The sequence below is a fragment of the Somniosus microcephalus genome, chromosome 13 (genome assembly GCF_052327205.1).
Source record: "Somniosus microcephalus isolate GS21.2 chromosome 13, FLI_Smic_1.0, whole genome shotgun sequence".
NCBI lineage: Eukaryota > Metazoa > Chordata > Chondrichthyes > Squaliformes > Somniosidae > Somniosus > Somniosus microcephalus.
In genome coordinates, this window is record NC_140999.1 from 155,287,487 (window position 1) to 155,308,592 (window position 21,106).

Consider the following 21,106-nt stretch of genomic DNA (forward strand, 5'->3'; position numbering starts at 1 on the left):
TTTCGTTGTTAGTCTTCTAGCAAATTGAAACTGCTCCAAATTACAAACAAATTCTTGCTTACTGCGACATGCCCAGTGTTAAACATTCAGATTCAATGAGCAATGAGCTATCATTTCCAATTTCCAGAAAATAAACACAATGCATGTTACTTGAACAATAACAAAATACGAACCATGGAATCCCCTATAAGAGGTTTGACAAGGATGGAACTCTTCCTTTGCATCTCTGATGTAACATTTATAAAATGAATTTTGAAAGCTAATTGAAAAAGATACTTGTCGGTATATATGAAACTAGTGTTATCTTAGCTTTAAAAGACTGTTAATTTTATAATTGTCATCTACGATACCTCAAATGATTCATTGCAGAATTTATTTAATTAATTGGAATTTAAGCAAGTGGTTGTAAATCAGCTTTTAACCTGTTCAAGCTGTGTTTCCACAAAAATTGGCAGCTTTGGCAGACTTCCAGCATTCTTAGAGTTGAGCTTTAATCTCTTTCATAGCACAAGAGGAAAAGGACAGCTCACCTAGGTAGGGGGTTGTATTTTTTTCTGTTAGAACGCAATTTCTTTTAAGTAGACTTGAGGTGAAACAGTGAAACATTTGGTTAATAAGAGGCTCGGGGTGAAATTGGATAGTGCTGTGTGCAGGGAATGACCCTGACCGGTAGGACTGAGTCCCATACCTAATACTGTATTGGGCCTCAACCCTCATTTAAATGAGCCCAGCGGGTTGCCTGGGGATGAAGTGGATTTAAACTTCAGGCTGCTGTGTCATTGGCAGCAGCACTTAGTTAGGAAATGGGTGGGGACGGAAATCTAAGAGGGGAGAGGCGTTCAGGAGAGGGCAGTAGGCAATTGGGAGGGGACGGGGAGGATGGCAATTGGGATAGTGGGGGCGGGGGGAGACGGCAATCGGAATCGGCACGGGGAGACGGCGATCCGGATGGGCAGGGGGAAGTAGCAATCATTGGGGATAGCGATCAGGACGGGGGTGATGGCGAGCGGGACGGGGAGACGGTGATCGAGCTAGGGAGAGGAATGGCGATCAGGACAGAGGGGGTCAGTGATCGGGACGGGGGACAGGGATGGCGATCGGGATGGGGAGAGGAACGGCGATCAAAAGGGTGGGGAACAATGATCGGGAGGGGCCGGCAATCAGGAGAGAGTGGGACGGCGATTGAGAGGGTAAAGGGCGGGGATGGCGATTGGGAGAAGGGGGGGCGCCGATTGGAGGGGGGTGGTGATTGGGGGGGCGGGACGGTGATTGGGAAGGGGGAATTGTGATTTTTTTCTCACCGATGTTGCTTTGACTTACTGTGTATTTCCAGCATTTCGGACTTTGGTATCACACTGTAGGATTCACAAAATTCCGGGACCCCCTACTCAATGGACATGTGTCTGGAATTTAAAAAGGGACTGTGTTGGATCTTTTGGAGGAGAAATGTGGACAGAAATATCTCACTATTAGGTGCCTTTGGACTAAACTAGGGCCTATTGGATTGAGTTTGGACATTTTAAATTGTATGCTGGATCTGCACTGGAAAATGGGATCCTTATAGGGCTGCTAACCCACCTGGGAGGCAGGCTCCCAGGGAGACATTAGCAGTCTAACAAAAACCTACTTACCAGGAGCCCAGATACATACATATTTTAATAGTTCTTAAAATGGCTATACAGAAAAACCCTGGCATCAGCAAAACACACAATGGACAGTATCAAGACCTGATTACATTCTAACAGCACCATTCAAAAACCCCATCAACACCTTTGGGAATCTTGTATCATGCTAATGCTCAATCAGCCCAGCAAATTCTCACAAAGGGATCACATCAGAGTTGATCAGCCTGCCAAAATCGCACGAAAGGGAGTCATCTAAAATCAATTGTGCACCCGAGTTTTGGCGCAAAAGTTTAAGCAGCCTCTCGGGTATGACTGGGCACTTGCTAGTAGCTAAAGAGATCTCAACAGACGGGCTGAAGAGAGAGAGTGCTAGCGGGCAGCAGCAGCAGCACACTGGAGCAGAAGAAACGTACCCAAGAACATGCTGGAAAAACACTTGGACCCTGGGCTCTTTGACTCTGACTTTGAAACATCTAACTTGCCACACGAGGTTACAGCAATGCCTGGGAGTCACTGAAAGATCAACCATCATCCAGCGCTGACTCTAGAAAAAGCTTGTTTACCATCAAAACGTCGACCAGTGCTAATACCGAAGACACCGCAACCAACCAAGGAGTCCACAAGATTGAGGAGAGAGAAAGCAGTGTGCAACTGGTCTAAACTCTGGAGAAATCCTTTGGTGAGCATAGTCCCTGTAATTTCAGAGCCTAACTTAGTTAGTGTAGTGGTGGGAGGTGGTTTTATTTTGTTTTGTTTTCTTTCACTGCATAACCTCTGTACCCGTTGCGTTTACGTTTTTGTTTGGTTAATTTGTGTGGTGTGTGATTTCTAAATAAAATATTTGTTCTTGCACCAAACAGTTGTCTGCCTACATCTATCACATCCCCTAAATAATTCCAAGCCCTAGAACCAGGGAGTGGGATGATTCGAACCGTCGAGGTCAATTTAAAAGGCCGACAAACCCACCACCCCCTACAGTAACTGTAGGGAATGAAAGTGAGATGCAATTATCTAATACATGTAAGTCATAGTATTGAATGGGCAAAGTCACATCTGACTGCTAAGAATTCCCCAACATACACATAGAATCTGATTTTAAAGGTGTGGCATTCAGTATAACCTTTGAACAGGTGTACAGACATACAGACAGTTTTACAGAGGGTTGCATCCATAGCATTGTCTCTAGTGTGGTATTTCTGTGAAGTCTCAGGTGCAGCCTAATCTATGTGTTAGTGCTTGTGATAAGAATTGACCTTTATACTTAAAAAGTTTCCGCTATTCTCCACTCTGTCTGCAACACTCCCACATGTTATCCTTGAGGGAAGATATAGTTATAGCTTTACCCTGATTAGTCTCATTCCTTTGTAATTGTAGCATTCAAAATACGATTGATGTTTTCGATTTATAAGTGTGTGTGCTTACAGACCTTGCATTTCACAATACCTGTCAAATATATTTTATGGTTTAATATTTTTGTAAGATAATGCGTTTATAAAAATGGTGTAACGGATGATTAATAATTGAAATACATTTCAGGTATCAAAGAAATGATTCCACTTCTGATTGTTGAGAAAAAATTTCAACCCCAAAATGTCATTATAGAAAGTGAATAAATTGTAAAACCTAACTGATTACTTTTATGTAGTATTGTCATTTAGATGTCAAACACACCCATGTATGTGCATATATAAGTACAGCTGTCAAACCAGAGGTAATATGTGCTGGCAGGCTCTACTGTGTGACGGTTGCTTGAGATTGTAATGAATTAGAGTAATGTTTCTAATTGCTTGGGTTATTGGTGTCAAAATAGTTGATTGAAATATACATTAAAAATGTAATTTTTGTGTGGCCATGAATATTTTGGTGAATCCTTATGAAAGTTTCAATGGATTAACATAGATTAGTTATACTGTTGAAAATGCTACTAATTCAGGATATTTACTGTTGTGACTTTCCTTGTGAGCGCAGACATGGCACAAATGATGCAGTACACTCCAATACATAGCTATTAACCATATACAGTAAAAAATATTGTAGTATAAATCCCATTTATTTCCCCAATCACTTAAATAAATAATTAAAACAATAATTTTCAGTATTTTACATTTTCTTTTTAAATATGAAGATTTAGTTCAGTTCTCATCTAACCATTTGAGTATATTGGTTATTAGCAGGCTTGCACATGCATCTCCAAATACCTAAGTAAAATATCCCCACTAGACTCTGCTGAAAGCTGAACTGAGTAGTCATCATCAAGATTAAAGCTGCATTCTATACCTTCAAACCATTTGCAATAGCATTTGAGCAGTGCTCACTTAACCAGCCACTCTGGCCACATTCAATATTTATTGCTAAATGCGATTTTAGATCCTGCTTCATTAAATTAGAAAGGAGTTGGTTTGTTCTCAAAAAATTAGTTGCTCCTCGACTTTGGCTAGTCAGAGAAACAAGTTTTGAGGTCAAATCCCCTTCAGTAAGAGGCTGATAATTCTAATGCCCTGTGTTTTAAGTAGATTTAACTCAGAACTACATTAAAAGTTCATTAAGATAAACCATTACATCAGTAACTAAAAATTAATAGTCAGGGAATCAGCTGTTTAGAATAGTTTGGTTTTCAAATGAGATTGAAAGACACTTTCCCAAGTCAGTGAGGGGCTTTGTGGTGAATCACAGAATTCAAACACTCAGATTACACAGCACTGGCAAAGCGCCCTATGTATTTTCTGGACCTTCTTTCGTTATGCCAGAGAAGTGCCTGCCCATTGAAGGACACAGGGACATAAATGAAGTCCCTGTGCTCTAATGACATCACTTGCCGCAACTTCCTCTATTTTGGTTCCAGACGGGGTGTTCCCTTATATGAAAGAAAAGTCCCTCATTGCCTGAATGGCAGATACTGATGCTGAGACCCGAACCTGATATTTTTGTCAGTATCTTTGTTGTTGTTTTTTAATATTATTTTTCTGAAAGCCAGTCAACTATGACTTTCCCCCAGTAATCCCATTATTTTTGGCTGCTATGGAGAAGAAGAAGGAACAGAATCAGAGGAGGTGCTTGCATCCCACATGCCTATTTCCCCTCTTGCTCACTCTGAAGGTACAGAGACAGAAGAAGTTTCAAAAGCCCCATAGGGGCAATGCTTGAAGAGGCTGAGAATCCCTAAGAAAACCATTCAGGATATTTGTAGAATGCTTGATATGTAGATCTGAGACCTATCTCAAAAAATCCGACTGTCCTCACAGTTGATGTGAATGTCACAGTAGTTTTTAACTTCTAAGCATCTGAATCCCTTCAGACTGCAAGAGCAGACATTAGCAACATGTCCAGATCAGTGAACAAAGATGTATAAGGGGCATTACAGATACATTATTTGAAAGAACAACAAATAACGTAAATATGTCAATGGACTTAAGGGCTGTTGGCTTCTACAGAATAGCTGACTTTCCAAGTACAAGGTGTCATCAATGGAACCCACATTGCTATAAGAGCCTTTCTCACTGCAGCTTCATATATGAATAGAAAGTGGTTCCACTCCCTTAACATTCAACTTCTCTGACACCAGCACCGTATCATGAATTTCCATGTCTGTTATCCTAGGTGCCCTCATGATGCCTTTGTTCGAAGGCAGTTGAATGTGCCAGCCATATTTCAGGGTCCTGCCTATACATAAGACTGCTTGTTGAGGGACCAAGGATATCCTGCCCTCCTTTGTGCTCCTGGTCAATGTCTGGTGGATATCCAAAACAAGTCTACCATTCAGCATGCAAATTATCTGACTCTTGAAAACCCCTTCTGTGGGTGGAAGTGGCTAAAGATCTGCCAGTGGAACAGTTTAGCAGAAAGCCCAGCCCAAAGGCTCATGTTAGAACTTTTTTCTTTTAAAGAATGTGTCCACTTGCGACAGTTTCACTGACTTCCTGGGTGTCCAGCATTCTGGGAGATGAGTTGGAGAAATCTCCACAAAGTTTTAAATGTAGTAAACAACCAGAGGAAAAATAATAATAGCTCCTTTTTACTTTTAGTGGGAGGTTAAGACTTCCCACAATTCTAGTATTTAAACACAGGAAAAGCCAAACAATAACCATATGTGATACAATGGATTTCTGGTGTGAATTATTTTATTTTTACATTTTGTGATTTCCTCCTATTTGTTCAGTTCCAATATGAGTAACTGAAAGTTGGGAGTTTCAGCCATTTGATAACAATCCCCTGGGATTGAAGGTAGTGTTGAGAAAGACTATAGGGCTGGATTTTCAGTGAGGAGGCATGTAGGAGGCGGGACTACAACTTTCGGGGTTGTAGTCCCGCCTCCATTGAGTTGTGGCCAACCCACGTGATTTTCACTTGATTGACCTTGTTGAGCCCACCCAGCGGGCTCAGCAGGCCAATTAAGGGCCACTCGGCAACAGGTGACGTCACAGATTGATATTTCATCTGTCAAGAGCTTTTGACAGATGAAATATCAGTGTTTCACAGCTGTTTGAAGCTGTCAAACACTGACAATCTGTACTCTAAGTTCATTCCTTCCTCTCAGGATGATTTAGAGATCTCTCCGGAACAGAAAGCTGAATGCTGCAACTTTTGACAGCTCGCGGCCATTCTGCTTTCTGTGCCGGTGAGATGAGGGACTCCCGAGACCTGAAGGAAAGAAGGCTGTAAAGGTAAGTACATGTAAGTAAAACTTCTTTAAACATTTTACACACACCAAACACACTTACCTCTACACTCATCACTCACCTGAACACCAGACATCTCGACCCCTCCAAGCCCTTCATCCTGACGGCCCGCCTCGCTAGCTTGCCGTGGTTTGGAGCCATCGGGAATCCCACACTTCACCAATAAAAATAGGGATTAGGCTAAAAACTACCTGTTAACTACCTGTTAACAGGCAGTTAATTGGCACTAATCCCCTTCCCGCCTTGGGGAGTCGGGTCCCAGAGCGGGGCGGGTACCCGCCTCCTTTGAAACTGGCATGGAGGCGGGTTGGGGGCGGGATGGGTTCGTGCCCCCTGATTTCAAAATTTAAACCCCCCACACGCCTCCAATCCCACCTCCACGGCTCAATGAAAATCCTGCCCATGTATAGGAAAGATTTCAAGGTGGTGGTCTATTTTGCATGTACCTGAAGTATTGTATTCTGGGTTCTGTTTGAGATCTTCTTCTCTTAAGCAAATTCTAAATTACCCAGTCAATTAACTGCTTAGACATAGAAGATATGAGCAGGAGTAGGCCATTCGGCTCCTCGAGCCTGCTCCGCCATTCAATGCGATCATGGCTGATCATCCAAATTCAGTACCCAGTCCCTGCTTTCTCCCCATACCCCTTGATCCCTTTAGCCTTAAGAAATATATCCAACTGCTTGTCCACACAACTAGCACCAGATTCTCCTGTTACAAGCTATAGGACTATAAACATCCTGTTGGGATTATTGTTGACCTTCCTGATATTTATAGAACAGCAAAAAGGTTCACAACTCTAGCAGTTGAAAAAGGCTAACTGCCAACCTAAAGCAATGTTTCAAAGAAAGCATGTAAACAACCAGTGCAATATTTTCCTCTGCTCATGGACACAGAATCTCTATTACTAATTGTGTTAGCTCTATTTTTTCTTTTTAAGGACTTTTTGAAAATATGCTGAACCAACAAGCAGTATTAGTTTGAAATAGTTAGAAGCTGCCATCATGGATTTCAAAAGGGTGCTTGACAAACCTCATAGAATTCTTTGAGGAGGTAACATACATGGTAGATGGGGGAAATGCAGTGGATGTGGTTTATATGGACTTTAGGGAAGCCTTTGACGAGGTACCACATGGGAACTTACTGGAGAAGATTAAGGGAGTACGGAATTGGAATAGCAAACTGGATTAAAAATTGATTAGAGGGTGATAACAGAGTAGGAGTTAAGGGCAGTTTTCAGAGTAGTTGGAAGTGGGTTGTGATGTCCCTCAGAGCTCAGTTCTGGGGCACTTATGTTTACTGTGTATATCAATGATTTGGATATAGACCTAGAAATTTTCAGATGATACTAATAGGAGGTATAGTTAATCCTTTAGAAGACCAAAGGAAACTGTAAAAGGATATGGATGAGATGGGGGAATGGGTTTAAAAAGTGGCAGATGGAATTCAATGTCAGTAAGTGTGAGGTGATGCATTTTGGTAAAAGAAAATAACCGCAGTAATTATATTCTGAATTGAAGTAGGCTTGGTGCTGTGGAAATCAGAGGGTTTTGGGGGTACAGGTTCACAGAACATTAAAAGCAGCACCTCGGGTTGATAAGACAATGAAAAATTCTAGGTTTTATCATGAGGTACAGAATATAAAAGCCAAGAGGTAATTATGAGCCAATATAAAACCTTAATAAGACCTCAGTTAGAGTACTGTGTGCAGTATTGGGCTCCATACTATAGAAAGGATATTGGAACTTTAGAAAAGATACAATGCCGATTTGTTAGATTGCTGCCTGGTATGAGGAAACACAAATATGAAGACAGAGTGAAAAAATATTTTTGTTTCTTAGAACAACACAGATTATGGGGTGATATGATAGTGTTTAAACTTAAGGACGGGACTTGGTAGATAGAAGCAGATTGTTTCCAGTAGTTGAGCAGTTAAGAACAAGGGGCCATAGATACAAGATTAAATTTAAAAGAATTAGAACTGAGGGCAGGAGAAACTGCTTCAGAGTTGTGAGGCTGTGGAATTCACTTCCAGATAAGTGGTTGAGGCAGAAACTATGGCAACATTCAAGATTAGATTGGAAAGGTGGATGATGTAATATGGGAACAGGGTGGGTAAATGTGATTAGAACTATTTGCTCACACAAAGATAAACGCCCACACTGATTAGTCAGACCAAATGGCCTGTTGCCATGTTGTGACTTCTGTGTATTCTAGCTGGCCCTGTCTCACCGTAAAGAAGAAACTCTCAAATTACATTTATCAAAACCGTGTCAAATAATTTTTTTTAAGTGTGTGCATTTTGAAATGCTTCCATCAGTCTTTAATTGGAAAAAGTCTAATATCTAACTGACCCGAAGATCTGCCTTAGAAATATTAGCCTCTAATTGACCTAGGAAGGCACAGTAATTATATTTTGTAGCCTTATCGGTTACACACAGCTGCAGAATAATGACCTGGAAACTTGGGTCATAGAAATGGTTATTCAACGGTGTGCGCTATTATTCCAGCATCGAAGTTGCAGGATCCCATGCACTATACTATAACTTTCTGGGACTTTTGCATCATTCCGTCAAAACGGAGACAAGTTCATTATCATAGCTCCGCCCATCATTGTAGCCAATGGCAATCACAAACTTCCCGGATTTATCCCCTTTTTCTCGCTGCCACCACTTAAGCTGAAAAATAACGGTGCAGGTGACCTGATATGGATGTGCTTTATGGCCCTCACATGACTCTCATCCTGGGAGGACAACAAAGGGACTATTAAAGCTGTGGAGCTTCATCCCTAGAGTTTGGAAATTGTTCTCAGATTTTCTTTTCTGATTCTCTCAGTCTTGCCAGTCCTGTGAGTGCCTGAAAGCAAATAATTTCAGAACCTCCACCCCTCTCTAAGTATTAAGAAGGTGAAAGGATTGCAATGGCCATTCCATTGAGCATGCCCCTGTTCTTGATTGTCATGAATGACCTGGATGGGGAGCAGAGGCAGGAGATGGTACATGAGACACATGGCCGAAGACGGCAGTGAACCCGCTACTACCCCCTCCCCTCCCCCCCTCCAGTGAGTGTACAGGGAGTGGATCAAGGATCCAATTGGCCACCTCTGTAAAATGCGGCAGGAAGCCCTGAAGCCGTGATCCACCTCCCACAGGGCCTTGGAGACCTCTAACATCAGCCAAGGAGCTGTGAGGACCTGCATTCAAGGTGCAGAACAAGGGGTCATAGTCTAAGTGATGGGTGCCTTCTCCCAACCTCATTAAATACGCCTGGTCTTGTCTCTGCTCTCTCTCATCAAGGAGGGCCCATGGGTTCTCATCCCTGAAGTTCGTGGCCCTTCGCCTCTTCCTGACTGTGACATATCTGTGGAAAAGGGGATGTGCAGAGCATCTTATAACAATCTTTTTTAGCTAAAATTAACTTTCTAAAATTGATTTTATGGTGATTATGAGCACAGGCAGCACACTTGTCTCCCAGTGCCAAGCATCACTGAGTTATAGCGTCTGTTCTGAGCTTTGTATCGTGTCATGTGGTAGGTCTGCGGATGAAGCCACTGGCTGTGCCGGAAACGGGGTCCCAGGTTTGTCATTGAGCTCGCTGCGCTGTAGTCAATTTGATTTCCAGGAAATTTTGGAGTAAATGTAGCGTGAGATTAGAGAGTGCACCTCCCTGATATACGGGACAGCGTATATTGCGCCGTTCCTGGAGACACCTTGAGTAGTGTGTGCAGTTTTGGTCGCCTTATCTGAGGAAGGACGTTCTTGCCATGGAAGGAGTGCAGCGAAGATACACCAGGCTGATACCTGGGATGGCAGGAATGACGTATGAGGAGAGATTGTGTCGATTGGGATTATACTCACTGGAGTTTAGAAGATTGAGAGGGGATCTCATCGAAACCTATAAAATTCTGTCAGGCCTGGACAGACTAGATGCAGGAAGGATGTTTCTGATGGCTGGGGAGTGCAGAACAAGGGGTCATAGTCTAAGGATAAGGGGTAAGCCATTTAGGACTGAAATGAGGAGGAATTTCTTCACCCAGAGAGTGGTGAACCTGTGGAATTCTCTGCCAAGAGGGCGGTGGAGGCCAGTTCATTAAATATATTCAAGAAGGAGTTGGCTATATTTCTTAAGGCTAAAGGGATCAAGGGATATGGGGAGAAGGCAGGGACAGGGTACTGAATTGGGATGATCAGCCATGATCTCATTGAATGGCGGAGCAGGCTCGGGCCGAGTGGCCTACTCCTGCTCCTATCTTCTATGTTTCTATGTTTCTATGTAATCTGGGCCATTATGTCTTGCCTTACATGGTATAAAGTTCCTGTCCTTATAAAACAGTGTATCCTCTGACCTGCCCTGAGATATTCCCTTGTAGAATTAAAACGAATGAAAGGCAAAAAGTTACAGAGATCACAACTGCAATCCTTGCGTTATTTGGCAAAAAAAGAAAATAATGAACAAAGGTAAATAAATACACTCTTATAAAGGTTGGGAAGAGATATTGGGGGCCAACCCCCTTTCTCCAAAACTATTAAATGTTTCAGAAGTGTCCATAGCTGAATGCATTTCCCCAGTTGAACAATTGGTAAAACTCTGAACGAAATTACTTCTATATGCTGACTGCAGTTTGTTAAAAAGACAGTGCATTTGCAGAATTGAAATGTTAAACCTTTATACTATTCTGCAATTCTTCAGTACTTTCTTGGCAGCAGTTGCTAACGTAACATTTGTTCTACGTTCTTGTGTTAACAGTATTCTGTGCAAATAAGAGGCTTTGTGGGCAGGAACAATGCCCTCGAGAAACGACAAACAGTCGCTTCCAACTGGGATCCAGCCAGGTTTGGTACCAGTCTCTGCAGCCTGTAAAGCGAAGCTAAACGGTCTGCAGGATCCACACTGAGCAAAAGGAAATGCTCGCGCGCAGATTTGCTTTTGCTTTCAACACTTGTTCCACTTGTTGGGTGTATTCTCACTGCACTCACTCTCGTAAATAAAACTTGTCGATCGTCCCGTCACTTTTTGTTGATGTTATACAACATCCTACATTACTTGGACACCCTCTCCCATGAGTCTGAACACAGTCTCCAGCTGGTCGCCTTTCAGTCTTATAGAAAAATGACTTAAATCACCGGTGCGGTCGCTGTAAACAATTTTCATATTCAGTGTACACATTGGGCTGGATTCTCTCTGCCCGTCACACCATCGGCCCTTGGTCCGAGTGCCCGTAACATAGAGATATGTGTATCCGTGGACTTAAATACAGTAACTTTGGGAAGGTTCATTTGTTGAATTAAAGCAATTGGACGTTAAGAAAGGACCTGAATGCACCTTAATTATAGCAAAACGTTGGTGGGTGGATTAAGTAGAATTAACTACCGGGGGCTCTGGTGTGCAAGTTAATTATTAATGTCATCAGACAAGTATTGCTCAAAATCGCTGCAGATTACGAATACATTGACAGCGGAACCTCCCACACCTCAGACTAATTAACAAAGATCTGATTTGGAAAAAAAATACGAACTTCCCAAAGTCTTAAAGCGAATGGTCAATGAAAAATATTTTTGAAATGTCTATTTATGATGGACAACATAAAACATCCCACATAAAACTCAGTATAATTTCATGTGATCAACCTAGAACCATTTGAAAATTTTAAGCACTTTCTATTGTTAAAAAAAATGACATGGCTTATCTGTTGCCTAAATCTATCGTGGATTAAAATGGGAAATATTTCTTCCATTCACAATAGGTTTAATAATTATTCATAAAAAAAAACAGCCCATGTTGTTCGGAGTGTGTGGGTTTCAGTCTGAAACGCACCAGATTGATGTGACCAAGGTTGAGGCTAAAGGTCACCGAGATTGAAACTGACGAGCTTGGAGCTGGCCGATCTGATTGGGAAATGGAAGCGGCCGTGGATTTGACAGTGGTCCCGCGGCCGATTTATTGCTGAAGTTCGGAAAGGAGACTGATCGCTAGAAACTGGGACAAGTGTCGGAGAAGGTGGGGAAACAAATCAAAGAGAAACGGATTGGGAAGATCCACTGATGATTTGGACCGATTGAAATGGAGTTGAGAGCCGTGATTTCGGTTCTGGGGTTGGGGTTAGTTTTGCTGGGAGCCGGTGCTGAAGGTGGCTGTGTGGATCTGGGAAGTTGCTGTAAGGGTAGAGAGCCCGAATGTCGCACCACTGGCTGGCGGCCCGATCGCTCCCACGGAACCTGTTACTGTGACCAGGCTTGTAGACATACCCTGGATTGTTGCCACGATTACCAACTCGCCTGCCCAGGTAACCCAGGTTTTCTCTCTTTATTTCAAAAAAAACTTTTGCCAATTTAAAAAATCTATAATGTTGCTGCGTTGTCCTATTTAGGGTGGAAGAGAAATTCCACCCAGCCCCCGCCCCAAAGCCGAATCGGTTGTCAGCGCCAGTCTAAATATTAAAGAGCTTTTCACAAATCGGGACGGATACAGTGAAGCCCGTCTGTGGATTGAACACTGAAGCTTTTAGGAAAATAGTTCTAACCGTGGTAGATAGGTGGGCAGTGCCTGTCCCAACACCAAACCCCCAGATCATTGGGAATATATATCTAATATCGAGTTTTACCTAATAGATTATATACACGTTAAAAAAAAATACTTGAAAGATTTTCGGTTAAATATTACAACTTGTAAAATGTGGCCAGCATCTGTGGCGCCGTGTTAAAGGAGTCAAAAACATCCTCCACTAGGGTAAGAAACAGTCGGACAGAAAGCCCTTGGCGAACTGTGCATAGACCAATCCTCGTTATTTCCCTCGAACTGGAGCATAGGCCTAAGGAAAGCGAGGAATGCATGTTTTTTTTTAAAATAAAGCGACACCAAGTAAACTACAAACTGACAATATACAACCTGATGGAATAAAAGAGGACCCTTTTCAGTCTGGGTATAATTGAAAGTGTTGTATGTTTGGGCAGTACTTTGTACTGGGACTAGTCGAAAGGTGACAGTTTTACTGTTGGATTGGGGGTGTGATGTATTAGTTATTTGGCAACTCACTTGGGAATGGATGCCAAGATTAGGTTTATGTTAGCCGCTAATCTATTCTCATTGTATGAGTTCATTACTCAGCCCCCAAAAATTGCGAAGTCATTTAAACTTATTTGGCAAACAATGTTGGTAGGATAATAACTTGGGAGTGCGCGGTGAGAAAAGATCACCATGCTTTTGGTTGCTATCTGGTAACTCTGTTGGAAATGCACATATAATAATAACTTGCACTTGTTTGGTACCTAAAGGCATTTCAGAGGGAAAAATCAAAAGGAATGGATGCGAAGCTGAATAATGAAAGTACAGAGGAGATTGTGGTGTATGTGCCTTTAAGAGCAATTGTGGTGTATGTGCCTTTAAGAGCCCCAGGTGTGCGTAATGCCGGTAATTGCCACTTGGGCTATATAAGCCTATGTATTGTGTATATCCTTTAGAACCCCCCCCCCCAGACTTGCTTAGTAAATACCTATGAACCAACTCCTGTCTTCAGTGTCTTGATCTACACACGGACACTACAGTGGCGACGAAGTGGAAACGGACTTACCTGCAATTCGGCAGCACCTCAAGGACATCGATTCCTCCAGCGTCCAGAAGACTCAAGGAAGTAATAGAAACTGTGGTTTCACCAGCTGGCCAAGCTGGTGGCAGGTACTGCGCTAATCCTTCCTGGGCGTCAGGCTGGAGCTCCAGTGGCAGGCTCTACAGCTGAGACAGGCAGCGAAATCGGAGGCAAGCAATAACGGACTGGGAGGGTGCACTCGGGAGACGGCCGGCGTGGCAAGCAGGTCAGCGTTTAGACCTCCGTCGGGAACGAGTCTCCAACAGTGAATAAACAGAAACCACAGTAAAACAGCGTTGTTATCGGTAGCAGCGGCGGGAAAGCGCAGGAAGCGCCATATCATTGCTACAGAGAGAAAAAAAAAAAGCACGGGAAGCACCATATCTTTTTTTGAAATGCCTAAGTCTGGCAATATTGATGCTTTTGATAACGAAACAGAGCCTAACTTTGGCAATATTGATGTTTTTGATAACAAGATAGAGGATTGGACCACATATGTAGAAAGAGTGGAGGTGTTTTGCACCGCAAATGGAATCGAAGATGAAAAAAAAGCTTCAGTGCTTCTGGATCTAATGGGCGCAGAAACATACAAGCTGTTACGCAACTTAATCACTCCAGCCGAACCGATGGACAAGAATTTTGAGGAGATTGTTGATACCCTACACTGCCAATTCGAGGCAGGACTGGCAGGTTCTCTGCAAGACAAATTCATCTGCAATCCCCTAAGTGTAGAAACACAAAAAAAGGTATCTTCTGGAAAAGATTTAACACTGGACAAGGCTTTCAGTGCAATAGGAGCGGCAAAGATACAGCAAAGGCCACAGGACTTCGGCACCCATGAAATGACACGGGGATTCGAGAGGTGTTATCGCTGCGGCAGATCCAACCATGACCAGAGGGATTGCTGGTTCAAAGAAAAAGCATGCAGGCGATGCGGAAAGATGGGACACATTCCACGTGTATGCCGATCTGAAAATAAAAAATCCACTAACGGGAAAAGAATCAATAAGGAAAAGCACAGAAAGGTACAAATGATGACGGACAGTAGCTCCAAAGACCAGAAGAGCGATAGCGACTCCGGGAACAAGAGACTAAGCTCTCTCAAATTACATAATGTAATTGCCAATGAAGATTACCAGACCATTTGGGTTACCCTCATAATAGCAGGGTTCCCAGTTAAAATGGAGCTAGATACAGGATCAGCTCTAACCGTAATAAATCGACGAGATTACGAGAGGCTATTTTCGCATATACCTCTAAAAGACACATCCATTATCTTAAAAACATATACGGGGCAGAAAGTATACCCCAAAGGAAAAATAAAGGTGCCTGTGGTATACAACGGCAAAGAAATACAAAAGTTGTATTTATACATTCTACAAGATGGTGGTCCACCGTTGTTGGGACGTGAATGGATAAGGAAGATACGTTTAGACTGGCACTCCATTCAGGCACTGACGGTGACCAGTAAGGAAAAAAACAATGATGACATCATACCTGAACGATTAAAAGACATCTTGGCCAACGCCAAAGAAGTGTTTCAAGAGAAACTAGGAACCTTGAAAGGCATCACCGCCTCAATAAAAGTGGAAGATGCAGCAATTCCAAAATTTTTTAAGGCAAGACCGGTGCCATACGCAATACGTCCGGCAGTCGAGGCAGAGCTGGAGAATTTGGAAAAGGCAGGCATATTATCCAAAATAGATTGGAGCGAATGGGCAACACCCATCGTTCCAGTCATGAAAAAAGCATTGAAAAATAACTCTGAGGAACAGAGAAAAATTCGCATCTGTGGGGACTTTAAGGTGACTGTAAACCCGGTCCTTCACATGGTACAGTATCCTCTTCTGAGGATAGAAGATATTTTCGCCTCACTATCCGGAGGAAAACGTTTCACAAAAATTGACTTGGCACAGGCATATCTACAGATGGAGGTTGAGCCTGCAAGGGATTCCGGGGACTCAGTGTTACCTAGACGACATCCTTATAACAGGAGAAAACGACAACGAGCACCTTGCCAATTTGGAGCAGGTGCTCACTAGGCTGAAAGAACGGGGCCTACGAGCAAATCGCCCCAAGTGCGAATTTTTCCAAAATCAGGTATCATATTGTGGCCACATAATTAATAAGGAAGGGTTGCATAAGTCACCTGAAAAAATTGAAGCAGTTATAAAAGCCCCAGCACCTGAAAATGTTTCACAATTGAGGTCATTCCTGGGATTAATAAATTACTATCATAAATTTTTACCGAACTTATCAACTATTCTACACCCTCTTAATGATCTTCTATACACAGGAGTGATTTGGAAATGGAACGAAGACTGTAAACGTGCCTTCCATAAATGTAAAGACTTAATCACATCCGAGAAAGTTTTGGCTCATTACAACCCATCACTACCAATCAGACTGGCGTGCGATGCATCCCCTTACGGCATAGGAGCGGTATTGTCCCATAGATTCCCTGATGGCTCGGAACGGCCGATAGCTTTTGCGTCACGCTCATTGAACTCAGCTGAGCGTAACTATTCCCAGATAGACAGGGAAGCACTCAGCCTGGTATGGGGAGTGAAGAAATTCAACCATTACCTACACGGACAAAAATTTACCTTGCTGACTGACCATCAACCCCTCATCTCCATATTCAACCCTAAGAAAGGTGTCCCCATTATGACGGCACAAAGACTACAGAGGTGGTCCCTTTTTCTAGGGGCACACCAATACAACATTGAATACAAAGGGTCAAAACAGCATAGGAATGCTGACGGTTTATCGCGCCTGCCGTTGCCAACGATAGAAGAGGCACCTACAGTAGACCCAGTAGAGATATTCCACTCTACCATAGTGGAATGTCTACCGGTGACAAATTCTGCCATTGAAAGGGAGACCAGAAATGACCCTACTCTCTCACGGGTCTACGATTTAACAATGAAGGGATGGCCAGCACATGGCGAACCACTGTTGCCAGCATTCTCGCAAAGAAGAGAACAGCTGTCAGTATGTCGAGGAACCTTGATGTGTGGATCCAGAGTGGTGATTCCACCCAAACTCCAGGATAAAGTGCTAAAGGAGCTTCACGAGGGGCATCTGGGTGGAGTGAAAATGAAGAACCTAGCTAGGGCATTTGTATGGTGGCCAGGTATTGATGGAGACATCGAAGACATGACCAAGAGCTGCCTAGGATGCCAGAAGGTCCAAAATGCTCCGCCACAGGCCCCTCTACATCCATGGGAGTGGCCCTCATCTCCCTGGCAAAGGGTGCACATCAACTTTGCTGGTCCATTTATGGACTCAATGTTCTTAATCGCAGTTGATGCACACTCCAAGTGGCCGGAGGTAATAAAGATGTCCTCCACCACCACGGAAAAAACCATCACAGTATTAAGGACCATATTTGCCAGGAATGGGCTGCCGGAACAGATATGTTCTGATAATGGACCGCAATTTGTGTCCGAAGAATTCAGAAAGTTCTTAAAGAACAATGGGGTAAAGCACTACACGTCCGCCCCATACCATCCCGCCACCAATGGATTGGCTGAAAGGTTTGTCCAGACCTTTAAGAAGGCCATAAAGGCCATGGGTAATGAAGACATAAAACTTCAGCACAAGGTGGATAACTTCTTATTTGCATATAGGAATGCAACACATATGGTTACAAACCAAACTCCCGCCATGATGTTCTACAATAGAAACCTAAGATGCCGGCTGGATTTGGTCAAGCCCAACATCCGAAGGGACGTGGAGAACCGGCAGTTTCAGGGCATGAATGAAAGGCCAACTAGGGCCTTCCAGATAGGCCAACTGGTTTTGGCCCGGGACTACCGTACCGAGAAATGGCAGCCTGGAACTATCTGCACACGACTAGGACCACTGATGTATACCGCGGACATCGGAGAAAGCATAATAAGGCGCCATGCTCACCAAATCATCAAGTCATCCGAAAAGGGACAACCTACACCACCACGCTATACATCTAGCGATGAAGTAGAGATACCCATATCTACCTCCGATCCGGTGATACTGGAACCCGATGAACCCGACACTGGCCTTCAAGCCGAATCAGCCTTGCCAGAAGAACCTACTACACCACCAGAAACTACTACACCCCCGAGGTGTTATCCGGACCGAGTCAGGAAGCCTCCTGAGAGACTAACTTATAATTAATTAATACAGCAATGTATATTATTTTGCATATCACATGTAATTAATAATTACTTAAAATATGATGTACTAGTTAGCTAGAAGGGGAGGAATTGTGGTGTATGTGCCTTTAAGAGCCCCAGGTGTGCGTAATGCCGGTAATTGCCACTTAGGCTATATAAGCCTATGTATTGTGTATATCCTTTAGAACCCCCCCCAGACTTGCTTAGTAAATACCTATGAACCAACTCCTGTCTTCAGTGTCTTTATCTACACACGGACACTACAGAGATCTAAAAAAAAGAATGGGCCAGAAATTGGTGAACGGGGCTTGCCGCGCGTGCAAGCCCCGTATATGCACTTACCCCGCGCTACTGCCGATCAGCTCCAGGGACGCCTGGACTTGGTGTTTGAAAAAGAAGAATCCCGGGCAGCGTATGACGTCACGCCGCCCAGGAGTGCAGCCAGCGCGAAGCCAGGAGCGTGCAGTGCAAGTGAGACACGCCCCTTGAGGTCTCAGTTTCACTGGACACGCCCCCAATGTTTCTGTCAAGCTGCTAAGCATTTTTACATGCAAAGCAGCAGTTTAAATAGGTTTTTGGAAGTTTTTTGAAGATTTTGGTAACTTTTATAAACTTTTAAAAATGTTTACATTATTTTGAGTAATCTGAAGTAGTTTTAAAGAGAATTAAAGCAATTTAAAGACTTTTAAAAGCCCTAAAAGAATTTTTTTAATTCCATTTATTTATTTAGCAATGTCGTCGTCATACGTGTCTTCACACTGTTCCCTTTGGGGAACTGTATGAAGTGGTGGAAGGATTTATGGCCATGATTAACGCTCATTCCGTGACCGTAACCATCTTTGAACCAGCCATTAGGGCGGTTAGTCCTATGGCGGGAGGGTTTTACGGGCTCCCACAAGCTATACAAGGAGGGGGGGCCACCCACACCCACGGACGCAAATATCCCACTGGATGTCAACCCAGAATTTAGAGCCGGAGCTCCGACTCCACTTGCCGGGACTGTCTGGAGCGGGGTTCGAAACCCTACCCTGATCTGGCCCAGCGGCGGGGATCCTACCGCTATGATAAAGGCCCAATCCGATTAGCAACGTGAAATGGCAGCATAGGGCTCCAGTCACGGGGAGGGAAAAGGCGCAGGAAACGTATGGGTGTCACCTTTTGTGCGGAGTGGGCCTTTTGCGTAGCAGTAAGCATCCCCGCCGCTGGGCCAGAAGGAGTAGGGTTTTGAACCCCACTCCAGACAGTCCCGGCAAGTGGAGTCGAAGCTCCAACTTTAAATTCTGGGTGGACATCCAGCGGGATACTTGCGTCCGTGGGTGTTGATGGCCGCCCCCCCCCCTCAGATGGGTTGTGGGAGCCCGTAAAACCCTCCCGCCATAGGACTAACCACCCTAATGGCTGGTTCAAAGATGGTTACGGTCACGGAATGAGCGTTAATCACGGCCATAAATCCTTCCACCACTTCATACAGTTCCCCAAAGGGAACAGTGTGAGGATATGTACGATGATGACCTCTTGCGCAATGCGCCTCCTTGGACCCTCAGTCGCAGATGCGAGGGGGCAAGTCGTGCAATTGTTAAATTTTTCATTTTATTGACATGTAAAATGTTGGCCCAGTAATTCCCTTCCAAATGCGCGAGTACGGTCGGGGTACTTACGCATCTGGCCGGATGAAATGCCGGCTTTCAGCATGCACAGAGCATGTGGGGAAAACCGGCATTTCCTGTCCTCTGAACGAAGGGGTTCAGAGGCAGAACGTGTGCGACTGCACAGGCAGCGCGTGCGCAGTATAACTCGCCGCTTTCATTAATGCTTTCAGTGAGGTCAAGTCATTACAAGTTACACATGAAAAAAGCATGGGTACAGTTGCTCCAGAGGCTGCGGAGGAAGATATTTATTATCGTGGAGCTTCTGAAAGTATGTATGTCTGTATATATTCCTTTGCGTGTTATGTATATATTCCTTTACTTATGTGTATGAATGTATTATTTAATTATGACTTTCAGAGAAAGTAACTTATTGGAAAATCATAATTAAAAACATACATTCATACACATTAGTAAAGGAATATAAAACATACATACATATACGTAAAGGAATATATGTGGACATACATACATAACTCATTCTCACATTCCATTCACACAGCCACAATTGCTCCTTCTACCTACCGTTCTGAAAACCCTTTAAAAAAAAAAATGTTTAGCTTTAAAACTTACTTAAAATTTCTTAAAATAACTTCCCTCCCTTTCCCAAACAAAAATATTGCATTTCAGAAGCTCCACGATAAAATATATCTTCCTCCGCAGCCAATGAACAACTTTACACTTGCTTTTTTCAAGTGTAACTTCGAAGGACTTACCCTCACCGAATCCATCATTGAAATCCACAAAGTTCACTGCGCAAGCGCTGCCTGTGCAGTCGCACGCGCTGTGAATAGACCTCGGGTCTGGAAATGCCGGCGTTCCCCGCATGCGCTGTTCCTGCTGAACGCCGGCATTTCCAACAGCCAGATGCGTGAGTACCCCGACCGTACTCACGCTTCTGGCCGCGAATTTCTGGCCCAATAAAATAGGCAAAGAGAGAGTATGAGAATAGATTAGCAGCTAACATAAAAGGGAATCCAAAAGTCTCTTATAAACACGTAGAAGGGTAGTCAAAGGAAAGGTGGGGCCAATTAAGGACCAAAGAGGAGATCTTGTGAAGGCGGAGAGCATGGCTGAGGTACAAAATAAATACTTTGCATCGGTCTTCACTAGAGAAGAGGATGCTGCCAATGTAATAGTAAAGGAGGAAGCTGTAGCGATATTGGATAGGATAAAAACAGATAAAAAGGAGGTTGGCAGTCCTGAAAGTAGAAAAACCACCCGGTCCAGATGAGATGCATTCTAGGTTACTGAGGAAAGTAAAGGTGGACATTGCCACAATCTTCCAATCCTCCTGGATATGGGGGTGGTGCCAAAGGACTGGAGGATTTCAAATGTTACACTCCTGTTTAAAAAAGGGGAGAGGGATAATCCCAGTAACTGCAGGCCAGTACACCTAATGTCGGTAGTGGGGAAA

At 43.6% G+C, this 21,106-nt stretch overlaps 1 protein-coding gene across 1 annotated transcript in view; it reads left to right on the forward strand.

The window, feature by feature from the left end:
* Nucleotides 1-12,129: 12,129 nt before the first annotated feature.
* LOC147108691 (somatomedin-B and thrombospondin type-1 domain-containing protein) overlaps nucleotides 12,130-21,106 on the forward strand; it is a 37,094-nt gene continuing 28,117 nt past the window's right edge. Inside the window, exon 1 of the mRNA XM_086005405.1 lies at nucleotides 12,130-12,584. Coding sequence (XP_085861531.1) covers nucleotides 12,362-12,584 — 223 coding nt within the window. The 5' untranslated portion in view covers nucleotides 12,130-12,361. The remainder of the gene's footprint in view (nucleotides 12,585-21,106) is intronic.